Consider the following 21,853-nt stretch of genomic DNA (forward strand, 5'->3'; position numbering starts at 1 on the left):
ACCAGGGAAGTGGATTAAACCCCCAAGTACACATGAACTAGACTTTAGATATAAAATACTCATTTTTTATTGTCCAGCAGCATAACATCAATGGAATTGGAAGCAAGACTTACTGGTCAAAAGCAAGGGCTTCTTTCTACTCTTTGTCAGTAATATCCGTGGCTCTCAGCTATAAAGTGGCATATTTTAGATGAACACAGGGAAATCTTGAGAAGTCATTTCCTACTTTAATCCAGATTAGATGAAGCAAGAGCAGAAATGGAGGAGCTTCTTAAATCAGTGGAGGGAGAAAGAACTGAAGAATTTTAGGTCATTAAAATCATATCAGGATTCCAGAAGTGTAAAAATAATGGCCATGGCTGGAGTGATTTTGAAAAGTAGATCATCAGGGACAGCTAGGTGGGTCAGTGGATAGAGACTAGAAGTCCTGGGTTCAAATTTGACATCAGACACTTACAAGCTGTGTGATCCTGGGCAAATCACTTAACCCCCATGTCTAACCCCGATTGCTCTTCTGTCTTGGAACCAATGCACAGTATTGATTCTAAGATGGAATGGAAAGGTTTTGTAGAAAAAAAGGAGATGGGCATACTTAGACTGGAATTTCTAAAAGCCCTTTTTGAGTTGGGTAGCAGGAATCCAACCATTTGATCAATTATGCCAAACAGAGGGATTCAGAAATGTTACATCTGCTCTATTGTGAATGAACACAATGTTTCCAAGATATTTGACAGAGTGTTACAGGATTTCAGGATTTATGCAAAAGAGTATGTACTTTGGCCATTGGCACTAAGGATCATAGAAGGAAAGGTGGAGTGATCTAGTAATACTCCTAAGTACATGGGTCAAATACCACCATGGCAGAATTGACTTGAGGAAACTAATGGGGACCAGCAGAAAGACAATGAAAAATTACGTCCATATCTAATTGGTGTGTTCTGTAGAAAACATGAACACCATCTTACCCAATTGGAGACATCCCAAAAGAGGTAGGATAGAATCCAAAAAGCAAGAATATTTAAAAAATTATCAACATCTTTAACAATTAAAGTCACAGGGATTGCAATGAAGATTATGATGCAAAGAACCAAATAAACAACTGAGTATCCATCGAAAACTTGATCACAGAGACTTGGGAAGATTACAGGAGAATTCTGAAAGAAAGAAGATGGAAAATTCCTGGCTATGCAAATGGTTACACAACAAAAACATGTCAGATCAAACAAGAAATAGAAAGCATTCCCATCATTACAGTGATAAATGACAGTACAGTTGTGGCAAGGGATGATGTAATGGAATCTTCTAGCTTCCCAGCAAAATGGAAAAACAATGAAGTATTAGAACAGGGACATCATTATAGACAGAAACTATTGTTCATGACTGCCTAGGTGTTACATAGACACATAGATATCTAAGAATGACAATTTAACAGATACTGCCATCCCAAATATTTGTAATTTCCAAAATGCATGGAATATAAAGCTTTCAAAATATAGAGACTTAGTGGGAGGAAAATCAAAACCAGGTGGGGAAAGGAGGTGGGGTTGATCATTCTCATCATTTTGCCAGCTGCTGGAATTCCTGGAATGCTTGCAGTGAGTCTGCCAAAGTTGATTAACATTCCAATACCCTTACTTAAATATGAAATACAATATTTTATTCTCACCTGAGCCATAGTCTAAAGAACCTAAACTCTAAAAGAGTAATTGTAGGATGATAATTTGGCCTTGGGCTGTTTCTGTCTGGACCCCATCAAAAAGGATGAGGAAAAGACAAACAATCATGGTAGTAATAAGAATCATGGGACCATAGATTTAAAGGTAGAGAGGTCAAGTTATTTGCCCCATGTCACACATGCAATATGAGACAGAGTCAAGATTTGAATCTAGGCTTCCTTAGAGGCAGCTTGGAGCTTGGAGTCAGGAAGACCTGAATTTGAATTTGTCTTTAGACATTTACTGGCTGCAAGACCCTAGGCAAAGTCACTTAAATCTCTACCTGCCTCAGTTTCCTCAAATGTAAAGTAGGAATAATAACAGCATTATCTTGCAGGGTTGTTCTCCTGGGATTATTGTGAAGATCAAATGATATAATATTTATACATAGTAGTTAGCACAGGGTCTGGCACCTAGTGGGTGCTATAGAAATACTTGTTCCCTTCTTTCCCTTCCCTTTGGACTCCAGATCTCTTGTTGTTTGTATTCTTGAATTGAGTGATTTGAGAAGGGAGATATCATTGAGCAGGGCAGATCAGAGAAGACGTCTTGGAAGAGGTAAGGTCTGAAGGATGGGACGATTTGGACATGGAAGGGTATTCCAATTCCAATTGGAGATGGGGGAAATGGTAGGAGATCCAGTTCCCAATATCCATAAGCTCCAGGCCATCAGGAACCTTACCCTCAATACAACCAGTTTTCCTTAGTTTGTCCCTTCTCCTTTCTCCTTTGGTATTGAACATTCCCAGGCTATTCAGGATGTTCAGCCAGCTGGCCAGACCCTGATCTGTCCCCTATCTTTGGCAGGAGCGTCCCCGCCCAGAGTTTGCAGCTATGGCACCTCAGATGGCTCAGAACCCGGTGACTGGACTAAAGGAGCCCTACTTTCCTCCTAGAGCCCGCCTCTCCCGCATGGTCACTGGGTCCATGGCCATCCTTGTCATGGTGAGCTTGGAGGTCAAGGGAAGGGAAGGTCAAGGATGGCCTCAAGCTGGGAGGGTCCAGAGTGGGAAGGATGGAAGAAGGCTTCACCAGCAATGTAGAAGTGGGGATGAGCAGCTTTCCCTGGGGAAGTGCCCCAGGCCAAATCTGAGCAGGCATTTCCCAGGCCCTGACTCTCTCCTGCTTCTGACCCACAGCTGTGTGTGGTGATGATCTTCCTAGTATCTGTCATCATGTACCGTGGCATTGTCAGCATCGTGATGTTCCATACAGGCAACCCTGTGCTCATGACCCAGGTGAGTACCTGTTACAGGAGAGAGAGGGGAAGAAGAAGGCCATTCCCCCTCTTTATTCTCTTCCTTCTGTTCCCATAACTGGCCACTAGGCAGTTGGTATAATGGAAAAACCAAAGACCTGAAGTCTTACTTGTTGGGTAACTTTGGGCAAATAATTTCTCTGGGCCTCAGTTTATTCCTTTGAAAAATAAAGGGGCTGAATGCAATGATCTCAAAAATTCCTATTCATGCCTGAAATTTTATATTCTAAAGATTTTCCCAGCTCTAACATTCTATGTTCTAAGGGCCTTCCCAACTCTGACTTCCTCCAGCTTTGAAAATCTACGTTCTAGGCCCCCTCAGCTCTGACATTCTCTAAGGTCCCTCCCAGGTCTAAACTGGGTCACCCATTCCATCCCACTCCTAGGAGGCAGCTCCTTGAGTGCTGGTTGCCTGGTGTTTGGTTCTGCAATGAGCAGTGAGGTCTAAGTTCCTGAGGGGAGATGAGTAGGCTTGGGGGTGTGAGTTGTGTGTGTGTGTGTGTGTGTGTGTGTGTGTGTGTGTGTGTGGGTCCTGGGCAAGGAAGGGCAGGCAGTCCCAGGTAACCAGCCAGTGACTGCTTTGCAGGCTGGCAACATTGCCAACATCAGCAGTACCTTCCTCAATCTAGTACTGATTCTCCTGATGGGAAAGGTGTACACGTCGCTGGCGGAGCAGCTCACCAAATGGGGTCAGTATGGGGCGGTAGCAGGGCCAGAGCAGGGGGTCATGGGGGAGGCTGGTGGTATTTGTCCAATATCATCACAAAGCAGTTCAATCACATATACAATCTCAGAATGGAAAGCCACTGGAAACCATTTCTAGACCAAACTTGAATAGGGATGTATCTGACAAAAGGGCAACAGACTTTACTTGAAGTCTTCCAGTGAGCTCAGGGGGTCTGAGCTCAAATCTTGGTTCTGTGACTTTGGGCAAGTCATTTCATGTATATGAGTTTGTTTTCTCATCTGTAAATTGGTGGAGTTAGATAATCTTCAAAATTCCTTCTGGGTCTAAATCTGTGATCTTATGAACTTTGATTTTGTCTTATGACTGCAACTCCTGGGGTGGGAACTCCTTTCACCAAAGCAAATTGCACCATTTGTAACTTAGTACCCGAACCCCAGAGAATTGGCCAAGGTTCACTCCAGCTAGAAATCAGAAGTAGGACATGAACACTGGACTTATGACTCCCTTTGGTCATCCTGCCTCACTAGTAACAAATAGCTCTCCTACCAGCAATCTCCCAAGATAGCTCATTCCACTTTAGGATAGCTCCAATTTTACAAAGAGCTAATGCCTCCCCTTCTTAATTCCTTGCCCATTGAGAAAGTAAAAAAGACGAAACCTCTTAGAAATATTATCAATTTCTGCATTGGCCATATTGAAGCAAAAAAAAAGGAAGAAAAAAGAAAGATAGAGAGAAAAAGAGAGAGAGGGAGGGAGGAAGGAAGGAAAGAAGGAAAGAAGAAAGGAAAGAAGAAAGGAAGGAAGGAAAGAAGGAAGGAAAGAAAATAGGTTTCAGTTTGTATTCTGAGTCCATCCATTTGCTATCTGGTGAGTGATGGAATCACAATGGATCATCATGTTGATCAGAGTTCCTAAGTCTTTCAGAGTTGATTATCTTTACAATATAGCTGTTGCTGTATACAGTGTTTCCCTGCTTCTGTTCACTTCACTTTGTATCAGTTCATACAAGTCTTTCCAGGATTTTCTGAAAACACTCCTTTCATCATTCTTATAGCAAAATAGTATTTTGGGTGGCAGAATCTATAGTCTTGTTTCTTCTCTATCATGGTCACCCTTTCCTGGACATGCTTCTTCTTGTCAATGTCCTTGATGAAATGGGATGCTCAGAAGTGAACCCAGGACTGCAGTTGGACCCTGATGAAGCTGTAGGATTAGCAGACATCATTCCAAACACTCTACCACAATTAATATACCCGCAAGTCACGCTGTCAATCAATAGACATTTACTGAGTGCCTCTTTTGTGTCAGGCACTGGAGAGGCAGCACAGCATGGTGGTGAGAGGGCCAGCCTTGGAATCAAGAAGTCCAACATTCAAGTGTGATACATATTGGAAGAGGGATGGGACATAGCTTGCTTGGAGCCAGAGAGAAGCACTAGAATCTATAGAAGGAAGTTTCTGAAAGATGAATATAGGATCCACAGGAGGAAATTTTGCTTAGTCAGGTCTGGTCTATCCCACTCCAGGGAGGCACCTCCCTGAGTCCTGGTCCCCTGGTGTACATGAGTTGTGAGGACCAAGTTCCTGTAGGGAGACGAACACACTTGAGGGCGTGAGTGGTGTGGGAGGGTTCAGAAATGGGACTGGCTGCCTTGGGAGGTCATAGGAGCATGGCTTAGAGCTAGAGGTCATCAAATCCACCCCCTTCATTGGACAGATGAAGGAATTTAGGTACAATGTGACTTGCCCAGAATCACACAGCTAATCAGTGTCAAGAGAGATTAAGACCAAAGTCTGCCTATACCAAGTCCAGGGTCTCATCTTCTTTACTTCCCTAAAAGCCCCCTCACTGGAGATCTTCAAGCAAAGGATGCTTGTATGCCACAGAAGGAGTTCTAATTCAAGCACAGGTGGAAATGGATGGCCCCTATGGTCCCTTTCAACTCTGACATTCTAATTTTCTGAGACCCAAGGGCAAATTTTACCTCTCTTGTCATTGTATTTGGGGCTCATGGATCCCCAGAACCTATGGGGCTATGAAATGCCCCTGAGGGGTTTTAGAGAAGGGAAGGAAAAGCAAGCCAGAAACCAACCCCTTTGGGCAATATTGGGGACACCAAGAGAAGCAAGAAAGATGAACCATGCCAGGCATGGGCTTACTCCCTCTCCAGCTTGACCTCTGATTGCCTTTAATTTACTTCCATTCAACAAAATCCCTTTCCCATAAATCCCCAGAGATGCATCGGACACAGACCCTTCATGAAGATGCCTTCACTTTTAAAGTCTTCATCTTCCAGTTTGTCAATTTCTACTCTTCCCCCTTCTACGTGGCCTTCTTCAAAGGCAGGTAAGGGGATGTGGCAGCTGGACCGGAATTTCAAATGTGGCCACAGATTCTTCTTAGCTGTGTGGCCCTGGACAAATCATTTTACCGCTGTTTTCCTCAGTTTCCTCATTTGTATAATGGGGAGTCCTACCTCCCAGGATTGTCTGTAAAGCACCTGCAAATGTTAAAGTTCTGTATAAATGCTAGTTATTATAATGAATCCTAGAGAATTCCCTGAGATGTAAGCCAACTTGCCCAGCTCTGGAATTCCGTGTTCTGAGATCCCTCCTAGCTTTGATGTTCTGTTTTAAGGCCCCTCTGTGTTCTAACTCCCTTCCAAACATTGATGTTCTGTGTTCTAAGGTCTCTCTCAGCTCTGATATTCCATGTTCTAAGACCCTTCCAAAAACTGATGTTCTGTGTTCTAAGCCCCTCCCAGTTCTGATATTTTGTGTTCTAAGGACCCTCCAAATTCTCATATTCTTTGGCCTCAGATTCCTCCTAGCTTTGAAATTCTATGTTTTTATTTTATTTTTATTTTTTAGAATCGAAAACTTTTATTTAATTAATTGATTTAGAATATTTTTCCATGGTTCCATGATTCATGTTCTTTCCCTCCCCTCCTCCCATAGCCAACAACCAATCCCACTGGGTTTTCTGTGTCTCTTTGATCAAGACCCATTTCCATATTATTAATATTTGCATTTGGGTGATCTCTTAGAGTCTACATGAGATTCTATGTTTTAATGGCTCTTCCGACCTAAATTTTTTGAGTTCTTGGCCTATTTGTGAATAGATTTTTGGCGTGGTGTTGGCCAGTGAGTCCAACTGGTGGTTTGGCCCTACAGGTTCGTGGGCTACCCTGGACAATATGGCACACTGCTGGGCATGAGGAATGAGGATGTGAGTAGCTCTTGGGCAGACAGACAGGCCCAGGAGGGCCCCTTGCCCTAACCTTGCATGCTTCCCCTGCATCTCTGCAGCATCTCAAGGCCAGGTTCCATACATGAAGGCCAGGAAGCAGAAGGTCACAAGGAGAGTTTCCCCCAACCCAGTGCAAGCTCTCTAAGGACGAGGACTTTTCATCTTGGGCTCTGTGGCCCCAGAGTGTGGCACGTTGGGGGGTGGTGTTTCAAACCTTTTCTTTAATCAGGCGTGGGGATCTCCTTGGTGAGGAAAGTAACTCCATCAATGCAGGTGGCCACCTGCAATTTCTAGTCATAGACAGTTGCCTGGAGCACCGAGAAGTTTAGTGACTTGCCCAGAGTTACACAGCCAGCAGGTGTCCGATACAGGCCCCAAACCCAGGTGTTCTGCTGTGCTACAGGCTCTCCTTTAGCAGGAACCTTTAAGTGCTTCTTGAAAGCATCAAGGCGTCTCGTGCCAAGAGGTCTGAGAAGGTGGTACTGGCCTTCTCCACCTGGGAAGTGTGGGAAGATGGCATTGCTCCCATCCTGTACCCAGAGGGCACGGAGAGTGATGGGGCTTCTCTGGTGCCCACAGTGTGGACCTGGTGGCTGCCTCATTGAATTAGCTCAACAGTTGTTCATCATCATGGTGGGCAAACAGCTAGCCAACAACGTGGAGGAATTCGTCTTGCCGTGAGTTTGCAGCGGGCGTGGAATGGGTCAGGGAGCCCCAGGCGGACGGCGCCTGCAGAGTGAGGGATCCAGGCCCTGTGGGCCAGCAGGATTCCCTAGCCTCTTCCATCCTTCATGTCCACAGGAAGATAAAAGCCTGGTGGCAGAAACGGCAGCTGGCGGGGCTGTGGGGAGCCCAAATGGGGCATGACCCGAGACGCTGGGAGGATGACTATGAGCTCATTGAGTGCGAGGGGCTGTTTGAGGAATACTTGGAGATGGGTGAGCTGGACACCACTGGGGGAGGTGGGAGTCCATGGGAGAGGCCAGGCGGCTTTTGAGAGGGAGTAGGGCCACGCCATGGTCCATGGCAGCCGAGCTCCCACAAACCCAATATATGCAAGACCAAGCAGTCACAAGGCGGCTGGGTAGCCCAGTGGATAGAGTGCCTAGTCTGGAGTTGGGAGGTCCTGGATTCAAATGTGACCTCAGACCCTTCATAGCTGTGTGACCTTGGGCACTTAGCCCTTCTCGCTCTGCCATCTTAGTATTGATTATTAGACAGAAGGTAAGGGTTAAAAAAAAAATCAAGCAGTCACTCAACAAGCATGTACCCATAACCTAGACTGGGCCAACCAAGCAACTGTGCTAGGTACTTGGGAAACCAAGGCAAGAAATGAAATAGTCCTTGCTTGCAAAGAAGAGCCTACATTCTATTGAGAATAACCCTCCTCTTCCCCTGTGCCCCGTAGTACTGCAGTTTGGCTTCATTACCATCTTTGTGGCTGCCTTCCCCCTGGCACCCCTCTTTGCACTACTGAACAACTGGGTGGAGATCCGCCTGGATGCCCACAAGTTTGTGTGTGAGTACCGACGGCCTGTGGCCGAGAGGGCCCAGGGCATCGGCGTCTGGTTGCTCATCCTGGAGACCATGGCCCATCTCTCAGTCATTGTCAATGTGAGCCAGGGTCCTGGGCAGGGGAGGCAGGGATCAGGGATTCCGAGTCAGAAGTCTGAAAAACGGGCATCAGTAATGAGAGCTCAGACACTTGGGGTACAGAAATCTCATATCAGGTCCTGGGGACCGGAGTCTAGAAATCGGGGTTTGGGCATCCTGGCCTCCAGTCAGGTATTGGGAAACAGTGATTGGCCCTCCAGGATTAGGAATCAGGGATCAAAGATGGGGAATTAGAGGTCAGAGCCCCAAAGTTGTCGCTCAAGACCTTGGGAGCAGAGATGGAGGATGAATTGAGATCAGGTGAAGAATTGGGGATCCGATCAAAGCTCGGGAAGCAGAGGCTAGAAATTCTTGTTCAAAAATCAGGGATCTGAGAGCAAATAAAGACTCGGAGGTGGGAAATTGGATGTTGGGGGTCAGAAATGGGCGATCTGCGATTGGGAATTGGGGGTGAGAGATGAGGAACCAAGCAGAGGTTTGGAACTACACTGGAGAGTCAGAGAAAGGAAGTAGAAAGAGGAGGGTTCCCCGGGCCACTGGAAGTTGGGGCCTCTCTCCTAGGACCTCTCCCTGTTCCCCAGGCCTTCCTCATTGCCTTCACCTCGGACTTCCTACCCCGGCTCCTCTACCAGTATGAGCACCACAGCCATCTGCAGGGCTATGTCAACTTTACTTTGGCTCAGGCACCCCACACATACCTGGCCCAGGGCAACCATACCCCCTGCAGGTCAGGGAAGGGATGGGATGGAGGGGCAGGAGGGGCAGGAAGAGGCATGTGTGTATTGGGATGCCCATGGTGTGCCTTCTTTCCTCCTTTTGCTGACCACAGGTATAAGGCCTTCCGAGATGAAACTGGGAATTTCACCCTTTTCTACTGGAAGCTGCTGGCTGTGAGACTGGGTTTCATCCTGGCCTTTGAGGTAGGAATCAGAGCCTTCCCATCTTCTTCCTCTTCTTCCCCCCCCCCCCATCCCCTGGCAGGGACCACCTCCTCCCGGTTGCTGCTGGACAGATCCATCCTTGGTGAGGATGATGACTCCATGGGATGGAGGGAAAATGTCTTAGGACCGTAGTTAGGACTTAGAGATGGAAAGAAACTCAAAGGCCAACTAGTCCAACCTCCTCATTTTACAAAAGGGGAAACTGAGGTCCAGAGATGGGGAAATGATCACAGAAAGTCATAGAGCTAGTGTCAGAGTTGGAGTTCGACAAATTAAACCCCTCAGATGAAAACTAAATTAGAGATCCTAATAATTAAAGGAAAAATGAATCAAAGTGAAAGTTAAAAAATTATCAAATTAATAAATAAGACTAGAAGCTAGTACTTTGAAAAAACAAATAAAATAGACAAAGTACTGGTCAATCTCATAAAAAAGGAAAGAAGAAAACCAAATTAACAGTATCAAAGATGAAAAGGGAGACCTCACCTCCAGGGAGGAGGAAATGAAGGTAATCAGAGTTGGGGTTCGAATCTCCCTGGTCCTCAGACTCCTCATCTTTAAAATGAGAGGGTTAGACCAGCTGGCTTTTGAGTTGCCTTCCTAGATCTGTCTGTAGCTATGAATAGTAGGAAGAAATTCCCATTTCTTAACACTTTAAAGTTTACAGAGTGCTTTTCTCACTTCTATCCAATATATCCTGTAAAGTGGTTATTTTAATTCCTGTTTACAAAGGAGGAAACTGAGCCTGGGCAAAGTGACTTGCCCAGGGTTACCCAGCAATGACCAGAATGCAGATTGGGACCCAGGTCTCTCTGGGCTCAAAGTCCAGCCTCTCTCCATTGCTTCTCTCTTTCTACCTCTCCTTGCTAAGCAGCCGAGCCTGGAGCCATTCCCGGGGCAGAGGGTGGCTAGCCCTGCTGGCAGATCCCAGGTGCTCCGGCTCTCCTCTCCCTCCTGGTTCCACACCCTTATCCTCATTCCCCTCCATCCTTTGCATCTCCCCCATCTCTCTGTCTCTGTGTTCTCCACAGCACGTCGTGTTTTTCTTCCTTCGGCTCATAGCATGGCTGGTGCCTGATGTGCCTGCAGAGCTGGCCTTGCAGGTGAAGAGGGAGCGCTACCTGGCCAAGCAGGCACTGGCAGACAACCAGGATGCCCTGTTTTCGGTGAGGAGCCTCTGCTGCCAGGATGGGGCTTTGCCCCTCTGTGTCCTGGCTCTTGTGGGGCCCTTTGGTCATAGATTATAGGAGTTACAGCTGAAGAAGCAATAGAGATCATCTACTCTAGCCCCCTCATTCTAGAAAGAAAGAAACTGAAGCTAAGACAGGAGAAGGGACTTGTCTAAGGTCTTATGGGTATAGCCCCCTTTGGGATCTGAACCCAGGGTCCATGTCTCCATCCAATTCTCTTTCTACTAGACCACTTTTTTTTAAAACCCTTACTTTCTGTCTTAGTAACAACTTTAAGATAGGGAGGCAAGGGCTAGACAAACTGGGTTAAGTGACTTGCCTAGAATCACTTAGCTAGGAAGTGTGAGGTCAGATTTGAATCCAGGTCCTTCCAACTCCAGGCTTGAAGCTCTATCCATTGTGCTACCTAGCTGCTGCTCCTCTTGTCCCTGGCCATGGAATCATAGACAGGGGTGGATGGGATCTCTGAGGTCATTTAATTGACCTCCCCCATTTTACAGATGAAATAACTGAGGCTCCGAGAGGGTCAACGATCTGTTCAAGTCGTGCAAGTGATACGAAGCAGACTGAAGGATTGATACCCTGTGACTCCAAATGCAGACATTCTTCAGGCATCCCCAGCTGTGCCTGGGAGGCTCTCCAAAGGGGGTTTTCCTGTCTCCCCAGTGCAGCAGGGCTCCTGCCCCTTAAGCCCCTGTAAGAAGGTCCACTGAGATGGAAGAAGCTGATGCTCGGAGGAAATTGTCCTACACCGGCCTCCAGTGGGGATCAGAACCTGCAGCAAGTGCCGGAAGCATCTCGAGTCCTCTGATCTTTGCTCACCACCCCCACCTTTGTAGCTCCACTTTTTCTTTTCCCCCAGCACCAGGCAGTTCTTACAAGTCTGCTGAATGAGTGAGTGAATGAATGAATGAATGAGGACAAGAATGGCCAGAGGAAGAGGTAGGTCTTTGAGAGTGGCAGCTCCCAGCACTTGGCACTTCCTTGGAGTCCTAGAATTGGAGGTTATTTTGGCCCCTCCATCTCGCTGCTTCTCCACCCTTCTTTCCCCTTTTTGGACCCTACAGAAGAGCCCAAGGAAGCTCCTGGACCCTCTCCAGCAGCCCGGCCTGGCTTCTCTTCTCTCCTGGCATGGGCCACTTTCTCCATCTTGTACCACTCTAAACTACCAATAAATAGCGACTGTGAGCTGAACTACAGGACTCCTGTGATGGGGAGAAGTGGGAGGGGAGGAAGCAGAGACAGTGTGGACTTAGTTTGGAGTGGGTGAGGGGGAGGCCGGAGGAGATGGCTCTGGAAGAGGGGCCCAAGGGCTGTGGCATCTGTCCCAGGAGGATCTTACCCACCAGGGAGGAAGAGCCCCCCTCCCATTGCCTTGTGACACCTCAGGGTGGGGGACAAGTGGCAGCCTTTGTAGCCTCTGCCCCATGGTACCTCCTCCCCCCAGAAGAGGGAAGTCAGTGGAGGGATGAGGTCTGAAATCTCCCGGCTCTCCATCCCTGAAGGGATAAGGTGGCAAGCATCCTGGATCAAAGACCCTAACCTGCAAAGGATGCTTGAGATCATCTGGTTCAGTCCTTCTTGTTTTACAGAGAAGGAAACTGAGGGCCCAGAGAAGGCTAGCAAGTTGCCCAACAGCAGGACTAAAATGTAACCTCCTGGGCTCTCTGACATCAGCCTTGGGGCTGCCTCAGTCCTACGGGTTCTGACCCTCCTACCAGAAGAGATGACAGGGATTTGAGGCCCTAATGGCTCATCCCATCCCTCTGTCTCCCATTGGGAAAGAGCAGCAGGGGCCTCCCCTATAACCTAGCCTTCAGGGCTTCAATCCAGCTGGTTCTGTGAAAGGGTCCCTGGGTGACCTCCTCCCCTGTTGAGGCTCCAAAGGTACCTTGAAACAGCATTCAGAGCCCCCGTGGTCACAGGAGATGCTTCCTAGGATTCAGAGCCCCAAAAGGCCTCAAGACAGGTAGAAAGTACCATCCTCCAGGGCAGGGACTATCTCTTACTTTGTTCTATAATGCCTAGAACATACTTAAGTGCTTAATAATAAAAGTTATTGAAGATGCCAGAGTTAGCAGGGAGTTTAGAACATAGAATGTCAAAGCTGGGAGAGAGCTTAGAACAGATAATGTCAGATCTAGAAGATCCCTGAGAACCCAGAATGTCAAAGTTGGGAGGGTTCTAAGAACCCAGAATGTCAGAGCTGGGAGAGAGCTTAGAACAGAGAATGTCAGAGCTGGGAGAGACCTTAGAACAGAGAATGTCAGAGCTGGGAGAGACCTTAGAACAGAGAATGTCAGAGCTGGGAGAGATCTTAGAACAGAGAATGTCAGAGCTGGGAGGGAACTTAGAACAGAGAATGTCAGAGTTGGGAGAGACCTTAGAACAGAGAATGTCAGAGCTGGGAGGGATCTTAGAACACAGAATGACAGAGCTGGGAGGACCTTAGAACAGAGAATGTCAGAGTTGGGAGGGATCTTAGAACACAGAATGACAGAGCTGGGAGGACCTAAGCCTCAGGCATCACTCCTTTTACAAAGGAGTTGACTGAGACTGAGAGAAAGCAAGTGACTTGCCAGGAGGCAGTAAGAGATGTCCCAGAAGGGGTGGGGGCTGCCTGCAGCAAATATTGGGTAGGAGTCTAGGAGAAGTTGGGGGACCCCCAGGACCCCCATAATACCTAGGGCCTCATCCTGGGATCCCCCACCCATCTCCCAGGACACAGGGTTTCCATTGTATTGGGCTTCCCCCTCCTTTCTCCACCCCTGCCTGCTCCCCACTCCCACCCCAGACTGGCCAAACCTGTTCTGGAGATGGAGGGGGGGGCAGGCAGGTTGAAACAGCACAGCTTCCCCCTCCCCCTCTTGCTTCCTTCCCCACACACAATACCCCAGGCCCTGAACACAGGCATCCATACCACCGGCTCAGAACTGTGGCAGGCCTGGGTCATCTCCCATCACCACTCCCATCCTCTCCCCTCAGGCCTGGATGCGCCATCTCCCTTTCACCCTTAGGAGCCTGGGGTGTATTGGGATACCCAAGGGACCGGTCCAACGGCGTCCGCAGAGGACAGGAGCCAAGATAAGGTACAGTCCCTTCCCCAGGCCGAGTCTGGGCCCTCAAGCTCAGCAGCTGGCCATCAGCCTCTCTCCTACCCCCTCTTCACAGGCCCTGGGCTTTCCTCTGAGATGGGCAGACCCGGCTCCCTGCTGGCCCCCAATCTTCTCTCCTCTGCTTCTTACCCACCATCTTCCATCCTTCTACTCCCTTTTCAGGCCAGACTCTCTGTTTTGGTTAGCTCAGTCCTCTGTTTGTTCTGAGCTGGGCAGGTAAACATCAGCAGGGATCCCCTTAGTTTGGGGCAAGTGGGTCAACAGGGCCCTGAGGACAGGGGAGGTGGAGTCAGGGGTGGAGCTGCAGAAGGAAGGCTTGCCAGGAGGCCTGGGGCAACTAAACAGAGAAGGGTCTGGATTTGGGAGGACCAAGAGGGAAGTAGGGGAGCAGAATAAAGAAGTAGGACTCAGGGGATCTGCATTCCAGTCCTGCACATCTGACATTCTGGGTTCTAAGGATTCTCTCAGCTCTGACATTTTGGGTTCTGAGGATTCTTTCACTTCTGACATTCTGGGTTCTAAGAGCTCTTCCAGCTCTGACATTCTGGGTTCTAAGGACTCTCTTAGCTCTGACATTCTGGGTTCTAAGGTCTCTCCCAGCTCTGACATTCTGGGTTCTAAGGACTCTCTCAACTCTGACATTCTGGGTTCTAAGGACTCTTTCAGCTCTGACATTCTGGGTTCTAAGGATTCTCTCAGCTCTGACATTCTGGGTTCTAAGGACTCTCTTAGCTCTGACATTCTGGGTTCTAAGGACTCTTTCAGCTCTGACATTCTGGGTTCTAAGGACTCTCTTAGCTCTGACATTCTGGGTTCTAAGGACTCTTTCAGCTCTGACATTCTGGGTTCTAAAGATTCTCTCAGCTCTGACATTCTGGGTTATAAGGACTCTCTTAGCTCTGACATTCTGGGTTCTAAGGACTCTTTTAGCTCTGACATTCTGGGTTCTCAGATCCCTCCCAGCTCTGACATTCTGGGTTCTAAGGATTCTCTCAGCTCTGACATTCTGGGTTCTAAGGACTCTCTTAGCTCTGACATTCTGGGTTCTAAGGTCTCTCCCAGCTCTGACATTCTGGGTTCTAAGGATTCTCTCAGCTCTGACATTCTGGGTTCTAAAGACTCTCTTAGCTCTGACATTCTGGGTTCTAAGATCCCTCCCAGCTCTGACATTCTGGGTTCTAAGGATTCTCTCAGCTCTGACATTCTGGGTTCTAAGGACTCTCTTAGCTCTGACATTCTGGGTTCTAAGGTCTCTCCCAGCTCTGACATTCTGGGTTCTAAGGACTCTCTTAGCTCTGACATTCTGGGTTCTAAGGTCTCTCCCAGCTCTGACATTCTGGGTTCTAAGGATTCTCTCAGCTCTGACATTCTCTGTTCTAAACTCTCTCTCAATTCTTGTATTCTGGGTTCTAATCTCTGTCCCAGCTCTGCCATTCTGTGTTCTAAGGAGCTTCCCAGCTCTGTCATTCCCTGTTCTAGGCGTCCTTCCAACTCTGATGTTCATTCTGTGTTCCAAGGCAGCAATGTTCAGCCCTTCTGGAAATGCACTTCCTGGGATTTGGGGCCTTCTGGTTGGGAATCACTGTTCCTTTCCAGCTCTGACTCCCTACGGTTCTGAGCATAATAACAATGACAAAATCCATGTACATATCAGCACAAATCAGTGTGTATCAGTTTAAGGTTTGCTCATAGCTTTGTGTGCAGGATCTCATTTGAACCTCGCCTTGGGCAGTAGGTTCTGTCCATTTGACACCTGGGCAGACGGCGATGGCCCATTTTACGGAGGAGGAAACTGTCTCAAAGAGATTATGCCTCTGGCTCGTGTTCACCCGGACAGCAAGAGCAGGAGGCAGGTTTTGAAGACTCGCTCTAGGAAGGGGCCGGAGATTCCTCTCTGCCAAGCCTGACCATAGCGTACAGGGCTACGGGGCGGCCCCCTCTTAGGGCCTCACCCCGGCACAGTCGGGGAGTCTGCTCAGTTGTGCCTTTGGGTATTTGGCCTTCTGGCTCCTGGACCTTCCCTCCTCCTCGAGCTGTGAGAGGACAGGCTGCTGATGGCGTTGTGCTCTGCACACACGTGTTTGGGAGCTGGAAGGAGCCTTAGACACCACTAATCCATTCTCCCTCCCTTGCTTACGGAGGGGCCCAGAAGAGGGAAGTCCCTTGACTATGTGCACTCAGGGATTAAGAGATCCCTGAGGATCCTCAGTGAGGCAGAAGAGCTGAGGGCCAACGCTTGGCCCTCACCCCTCACTTCTTGGCAAGGTTGTTATTCCCCTTTCCGGGTCTTAGTTTCCTTCTCTTTAAATGGGAAAGGGGTGAGTTTGGGGTTTTCTTGGCAGAGATACTGGAGTGGTTGGCCATTCCTTCTCCAGCTATTTGGACAGGTGGGGAAACTGAGGCACACAAGGTGAAGTGACTTGCTCAGGGTCACAAAGCTGGTGAGGGCCACACAGTCCATCAAGTCTTACTGCTTCATTTTATAGGGGAAGATACTGTCACCACTCACCCCCTAGCCGCTACCTCCAGTACACTATTACAACAGACCAGGGTGAGGTGATGAGGGCCCACACCAAAGGGGTGGTGCTGCTGGAGGAGAGAAGGGGGCATATGTGAGAGATGCTGCAAAGGTGAGGTTGGTGGATCTTGAGGGTGGGGAGGCTGAGGGTCAGGAGTCAAGTTGAGAGCCTGGGGAATTGGGAGGGTGTGATGTCCTGCATACGAATAGGGAAATTTGGAATGGAGGAGAATTTAGGGGGAAAGAGAATACATTCAGTTTGGAATATGTTAAATTTAAGATGTCTATGGGGAGGGCAGCTGAGTAGCTCAGTGGATTGAGAGTCAGACCTAGAGATAGGTGGTCCCAGGTTCAAATCTGACCTCAGACCCTTCCCAGCTGTGTGACCCTGGGCAAGTCCCTTGACCCCCATGGCCTAGCCCTGACCACTCTTCTGCCTTGGAGCCAATACACAATATTGATTCCAAGACAGAAGGTAAAGGTTTAAAAAAAAGAGTGTCCTTCCGTCTCTGAAGGTTCTCGGCTAAGAGGGCAGAGGGAAGGGGAAGCCATGGGAGGTTTGAGGGAGGATGAAAAGGTTTTGGAAGGGTCTCTGTGGAGAGTGGGAGAGTGAGTCGATGAAGGAGATAGAGAAGGATTACCAAGCAGCGGTGAGGACCCACTTGAGGCTGGGTGACATAAATTTGTAGTGGACCCAATCATAAGAACTGTGTGATCCTTCACTAACAAAGATGGCACAGGGTGGGCTGGGCAGGGTGCGATAAGAAGACTAGGGACTTAAGGGAAAAGAATGGTGGAGTTGAACTGGTTCACCAAGGAGTCAGGATGGGGCAAGGAGAAGGGAATGGCCTGGAAATGGACCGTAGGATCAAGGTACTGAAGATGACCACGTGGGCAAAGAGGAGGCTTCGAGGGGAGGGAGAGGGAGAGGTGGAAAGCCTTTAGGTAATGATCAGATGAGGGGATTTCAGAATTCTTAAACGTGGAGATTGTGAATGATGGACATGGAGGTAGCACATGAGGTAGCAGCAAGATCAAGGACGTGACCATCTTTGTGTATGACCAAGGTTGGGTAGGAGTAGCCTGTGGGAAGAAATTCAATGGAAAAAGTGGAAATAAGGGTGTTTGAAGGAGTGCCACTTTTAAAAAAATAGTTGTTTTTATTTAATCTTGGGAAAACAAAGGGAGATGCTGGAAAAGGGGTTAAAATTAGTGGAGGGCACAGTCCACAATGACATTCAGCAAAAGTTATGGACTTTGAAGGAGTTGTCAGTATGTATGTTGAAGTCCCCTAGAATCAGGGCAGGATATGACCTTGGTCAAGTCATTTAACCTATATGTAAAAAAGAGCAGGTTTTAAACCGGATGGCCCCTGAGGTTACTTCCAGCACTGCATCTATGATATCAAGTCACTCAAGCATCATACCTCAGTTTCCTCCTCTGTAAAATTAGGGGGTCAGATGAGGTGGCCTCGGAGGTCGCCTTCTACCTTCCCACCTATTCTTCAGTGACGTTGGCCTCCTTGGTATTCCTCACACATTCTCTCAACTCCAGGCATTTCCCCTGACTGTCTCTTATGCCTGGAATGCTCTCCCTCCTCATCTCAGCATCTTGACTCCCTTTAAGCATCCCTTCTAGAGGAAACCTTTCTCCGTCTCTCAATTCTGGTGGTTTCCTGCTGATATCTCCGAGGTGTCCTCCCTCTAGCTTCTTTTGGGGTAATTGTCTCCCATTAGACTCTGAACTCCTTGAGAGCACAGATTGGGTTTTTTGGATGTTTCTTTGTGCCATCAGGGCCAAGTAGGGCATTAATACAAGTTCATGGATTGACAGAGCCTGTGGCACTGCTAACTTGCTTTGTCCAGGGCGGGTCACTCTCCTGGTGCTTTCCTGGGCTTTGTTCTTGTCTTTCTTCCCAGCAGCCCTTCCTCAGCTGCGTTTTCCCCAGCTGCCCGCCTCTGCTCCCTGCCAGGGCTTATTCTGCTGATGGGGATTCTGGCACAGGTGGACTTGGCACAGATTGGACTCAACTCAGGCCTCCACTTGCCCCTTGAAATTGGTTTCCAGCTGAGTTCAGGGGAAGGGGGGCTTGTGAGTGGGGGCTGTCTGCTCCTCTGGGTCCGCTCCTGCCCCCTGACCTGAGGTGCTCCTAGTAGGCGTGGGAAGGCCTCTGGTCATCCCCGGTCCAACTCCTTTCTCTAACTCAGGAGACTCGTGGCTTAGCGACCTTCCGGGCTAGGGGACTGGGGACCACTCGGACCTCAGCTTTGCTCAGTGACAGTCCCTGGCCTTAAGACTTAGGGTCCCCTCGGGGGTCTCAAAGCCCACAGATGGGTTTTTCCTACAGCATCAGGGAGAAAGTAGAGATGGTCCAGGCTCCGATATCCCACACTCACATGAATGTGCACGTCCCTAATGTACCCCGTACTCACCCTACTGTCCAGTGCTCATGCCCACCCCACACCCTTCTGATTCACTCTCACAGCCTTGTGACAAAACACAAGCCCACCTTGATTAAGATTGATGGATTATTCGCACACAAACATTCCTACACTAAGTGCCTTCCCTTCCCTTCCTACCACTCAGCCAGGGTGGAGAGAGAATTAAGAGGCAAAACAACTGAGTCCCTGGTTGCTGCCCCACGGACCTCAAGAGGAGACTCTGGGAAAGGGCCCCAATGCCAGGCTGAGAGGGCCAGGGACCAGAACCTTTGGAAGCTTAAAGGACCACAAAACAGAACATGGGAGCTGGGAGGGAGCTTAGAACCCAGAATGTCAGAGCTGGGAAGGAGCTTAGAACCCAGAATGTCAGAGCTGGGAAGGAGCTTAGAACCCAGAATGTCAGAAATGGGAAGGAGTTTAGAACCCAGAATGACAGAGCTGGGAAGGAGCTTAGAACAGAGAATGTCAGAGCTGGGAGAGACCTTAGAACAGAGAATGTCAGAGCTGGGAGAGACCTTAGAACAGAGAATGTCAGAGCTAGGAGAGAGCTTAGAACAGAGAATGTCAGAGCTAGGAGAGATCTTAGAACAGAGAATGTCAGAGCTCTGGGAGACAACTTAGAACCCAGAATGTCAGAGCTGGGGGGAGACCTTAGAACAGGGAATGTCAGAGCTGAGAGAGACCTTAGAACAGAGAATGTCAGAGCTGGGGGAGACCTTAGAACAGAGAGTGTCAGAGCTGGGGGAGACCTTAGAACAGAGAATGTCAGAGCTGGGAGAGAGCTTAGAACAGAGAATGTCAGAGCTCTGGGAGACAACTTAGAACCCAGAATGTCAGAGCTGGGGGGAGACCTTAGAACAGGGAATGTCAGAGCTGGGAGAGACCTTAGAACAGGGAATGTCAGAGCTGAGAGAGACCTTAGAACAGAGAATGTCAGAGCTGGGAGACAACTTAGAACCCAGAATGTCAGAGCTGGGGGGAGACCTTAGAACACAGAATGTCAGAGCTGGGAGAGACCTTAGAATACAGGATGTCAGAGCTTGAAGGGAGCTTAGAACACAGAATGTCAGAGCAGGGAGGAAGCTTAGAACCCAGAATATCAGAGCTGGGATACTTGTTAGAACAGGGAATGTCACAGTTGAGAATAGCCTTAAAGATCACCTTCAACCCCTTTCCTTTATACAGAAAACACTATAATTTGCAAATTATTTTCCATCATTTCATTTAAGCATCAAAAGGCCCCAGTGGGCTGAGGAGTGATGGATGATTGTAGAACTGGAAATAATTTGTCAGTCACTCAACAAACATTTATTAAGCACCTACTATGTGCCAGGTACTTTAATAGCCGTTGGAGACGCAAAGCCAAAAAATAAGAAACTTCCTGCCTTCAAGAAGCTTATTGTCTCCCGTGGCCTCCTTGCCAGCCTGGGACTGGAGTCAGGGGGTCATACGCTTCTAGGGCGTGAGAGGCAGAAGGGATCTCTGAGATAAAGCCCCCTCGTTTTACACATGAGCAAACAGGCCCTGAGAATGATTTGCCCCAAATCATGCCAGTCCCGTAAGTAGCAGAGTGGGGATTTGACCCAGGTCTCTGACTCCGGGTGCATCATTTTCCTCATTGAACCAGGTTGGTGAGGGGAGACAATGGCTGAGGCGGGGGCTGGGTGGGGGGGACCCATCCCCAGGTAGTTTGGGGATTGAGTTGGCACCTGTGGCCATTGACTTCTACCTTCTCTGCTCTGTCGCTTCCAGGAATTTGGGGTGGGAGGAGTGGGAACAGGAAGGAGGTTCAGGGGACCCCAGGGCAGCAAGAAAATAGAGGTGCTTGTCTGGAGGGTGGCCCCTGGGGCAGGCAGCTGTCTTCTCCTCCTTCGTCTCCTCTCCAGGGCCCTGGCTGTTTTCCTCTTTTGTTCCACGTCTCTGACAATCTTTCTGTCTCTTTGTCTCCGTCTCTGGACTTGGTGATCTCTGCACAGTAGTCGTCTCCGTCTCTGATTTCTCTCTGTGTGAGAATCTCTTGGGGAGTTCTGTCTCTGAGTGTCTGTCTGTCCTCCGGTAGCTTTCTCAGTCTGTCTGTGCCGCTGAGTATCTTTCTGGGAAACTAACTCTGTCTGTCTGTGTCTGTGGGTCTCTGCGCCTCTGCCCAAGTTACACGCTGTCTCCGAGGGTTTCCTCATCTCTCTGTCCCTGCCCCTCTTTCTGGCCTTTTCTCCAGGAGGCTTGCCCAGTGGGCGGGCCTGGTTTTTGGGGGGCCTCTGGGTTGGGGGTTGGTATTTCTGCCTCAAGGGAAAGGGAGATCTGGGTGGTTCTCCCCCTTCTCCCTGCCATAGAGCAAAGGTGGGGCAGGCCAAGCCTCTCCTCCCCCAGCCCCAGCCCCAGCCCCAGCCCCAGCCCCCGCCCTTCTCTCCCTTTCCCTGGCTCACCGCAGTCTTGATGAATCAAACTCTTTGTCTGGGTGGGAGCTCCCAGTGCCAGCTGTGCAGAGCTGGGCTTCCCCAGAGAGCTTCTCCTTGGGCTGAGCAGAGCCAGGCAACAGGGTCCTGGGCAGAGGAGGTGAGGCCTTGGAGGGTGTGTGGGACTGGGGAGGGGGAGGCAGGGGGAAGGGCAGAGGCTTCTCAGGTTGGTGGGCCTCAACAGGGACAGATTCCTTCCTATGACTTCCTTTTTGTGCTGTTCACAGCTGCCAGGGCTAGGAGACAGATAGGTGGTGGGGAGGTTCACCCCCCTTCCCCTGCCACTGTAATTTCCTGGAACTCAGTTTCTTTATCTGTAAAAAAAGAAAATCAGAGTAGGTGATCTTAAAGGGCAGTGCAGCTATTATCTTCTGTTTCTTAGGTCTCTTCTAGCTTGCACATTCTGTGTTCTAGGCCTCCCCCTAGCCCTGCTATTCTCTGCTCTAAAGTCCTTCCCAGTTCTGACAGCCTCTGTCCTAAAACCCCCGTCAGCTCTGATATTCTTTGTTCTACCAACCAGCCTTGATATTCTATGTTCCAAGGATCCTCTTGGCTCTGACATCGTGTACTCTCAAGGCTCTCCTAGTGTTGACATTCTGGGTTCTAAGCTTCCCGTAGCCCTGGCATTCTCTGTTCTAAGCTCCCTCCCAGCTCTGACATTCTCTGTTCT

The 21,853-nt window shown here is 48.9% G+C and overlaps 2 protein-coding genes across 3 annotated transcripts in view; both read left to right on the forward strand.

Annotated features, from left to right (window-relative positions):
* The window catches only part of LOC100026508 (anoctamin-7), a 24,590-nt gene extending 12,741 nt beyond the window's left edge, over positions 1 to 11,849 (forward strand). Inside the window, exons 13-24 of the mRNA XM_056795718.1 lie at positions 2,523 to 2,660; positions 2,855 to 2,953; positions 3,560 to 3,662; positions 5,896 to 6,007; positions 6,835 to 6,889; positions 7,490 to 7,587; positions 7,712 to 7,848; positions 8,319 to 8,524; positions 9,106 to 9,251; positions 9,354 to 9,444; positions 10,497 to 10,631; positions 11,156 to 11,849. Of these exons, the coding sequence (XP_056651696.1) occupies positions 2,523 to 2,660; positions 2,855 to 2,953; positions 3,560 to 3,662; positions 5,896 to 6,007; positions 6,835 to 6,889; positions 7,490 to 7,587; positions 7,712 to 7,848; positions 8,319 to 8,524; positions 9,106 to 9,251; positions 9,354 to 9,444; positions 10,497 to 10,631; positions 11,156 to 11,164 (1,329 nt within the window). The 3' untranslated portion in view covers positions 11,165 to 11,849. The remainder of the gene's footprint in view (positions 1 to 2,522; positions 2,661 to 2,854; positions 2,954 to 3,559; positions 3,663 to 5,895; positions 6,008 to 6,834; positions 6,890 to 7,489; positions 7,588 to 7,711; positions 7,849 to 8,318; positions 8,525 to 9,105; positions 9,252 to 9,353; positions 9,445 to 10,496; positions 10,632 to 11,155) is intronic.
* A 1,573-nt stretch (positions 11,850 to 13,422) lies between these two features.
* Positions 13,423 to 21,853, forward strand: part of ARHGEF19 (Rho guanine nucleotide exchange factor 19) — a 29,421-nt gene continuing 20,990 nt past the window's right edge. The window contains exon 1 of one of the 2 annotated variants that reach the window (XM_007491654.2): positions 13,423 to 13,744. The gene's annotated coding sequence lies outside the window, so the exon portion shown is untranslated. Of the gene's footprint in view, positions 13,745 to 21,156; positions 21,284 to 21,853 lie in introns of those variants that run through there. The other variant, XM_001377077.3, reaches the window with a different exon arrangement.

Source organism: Monodelphis domestica, chromosome 4, assembly GCF_027887165.1.
Source record: "Monodelphis domestica isolate mMonDom1 chromosome 4, mMonDom1.pri, whole genome shotgun sequence".
Taxonomy (NCBI): domain Eukaryota; kingdom Metazoa; phylum Chordata; class Mammalia; order Didelphimorphia; family Didelphidae; genus Monodelphis; species Monodelphis domestica.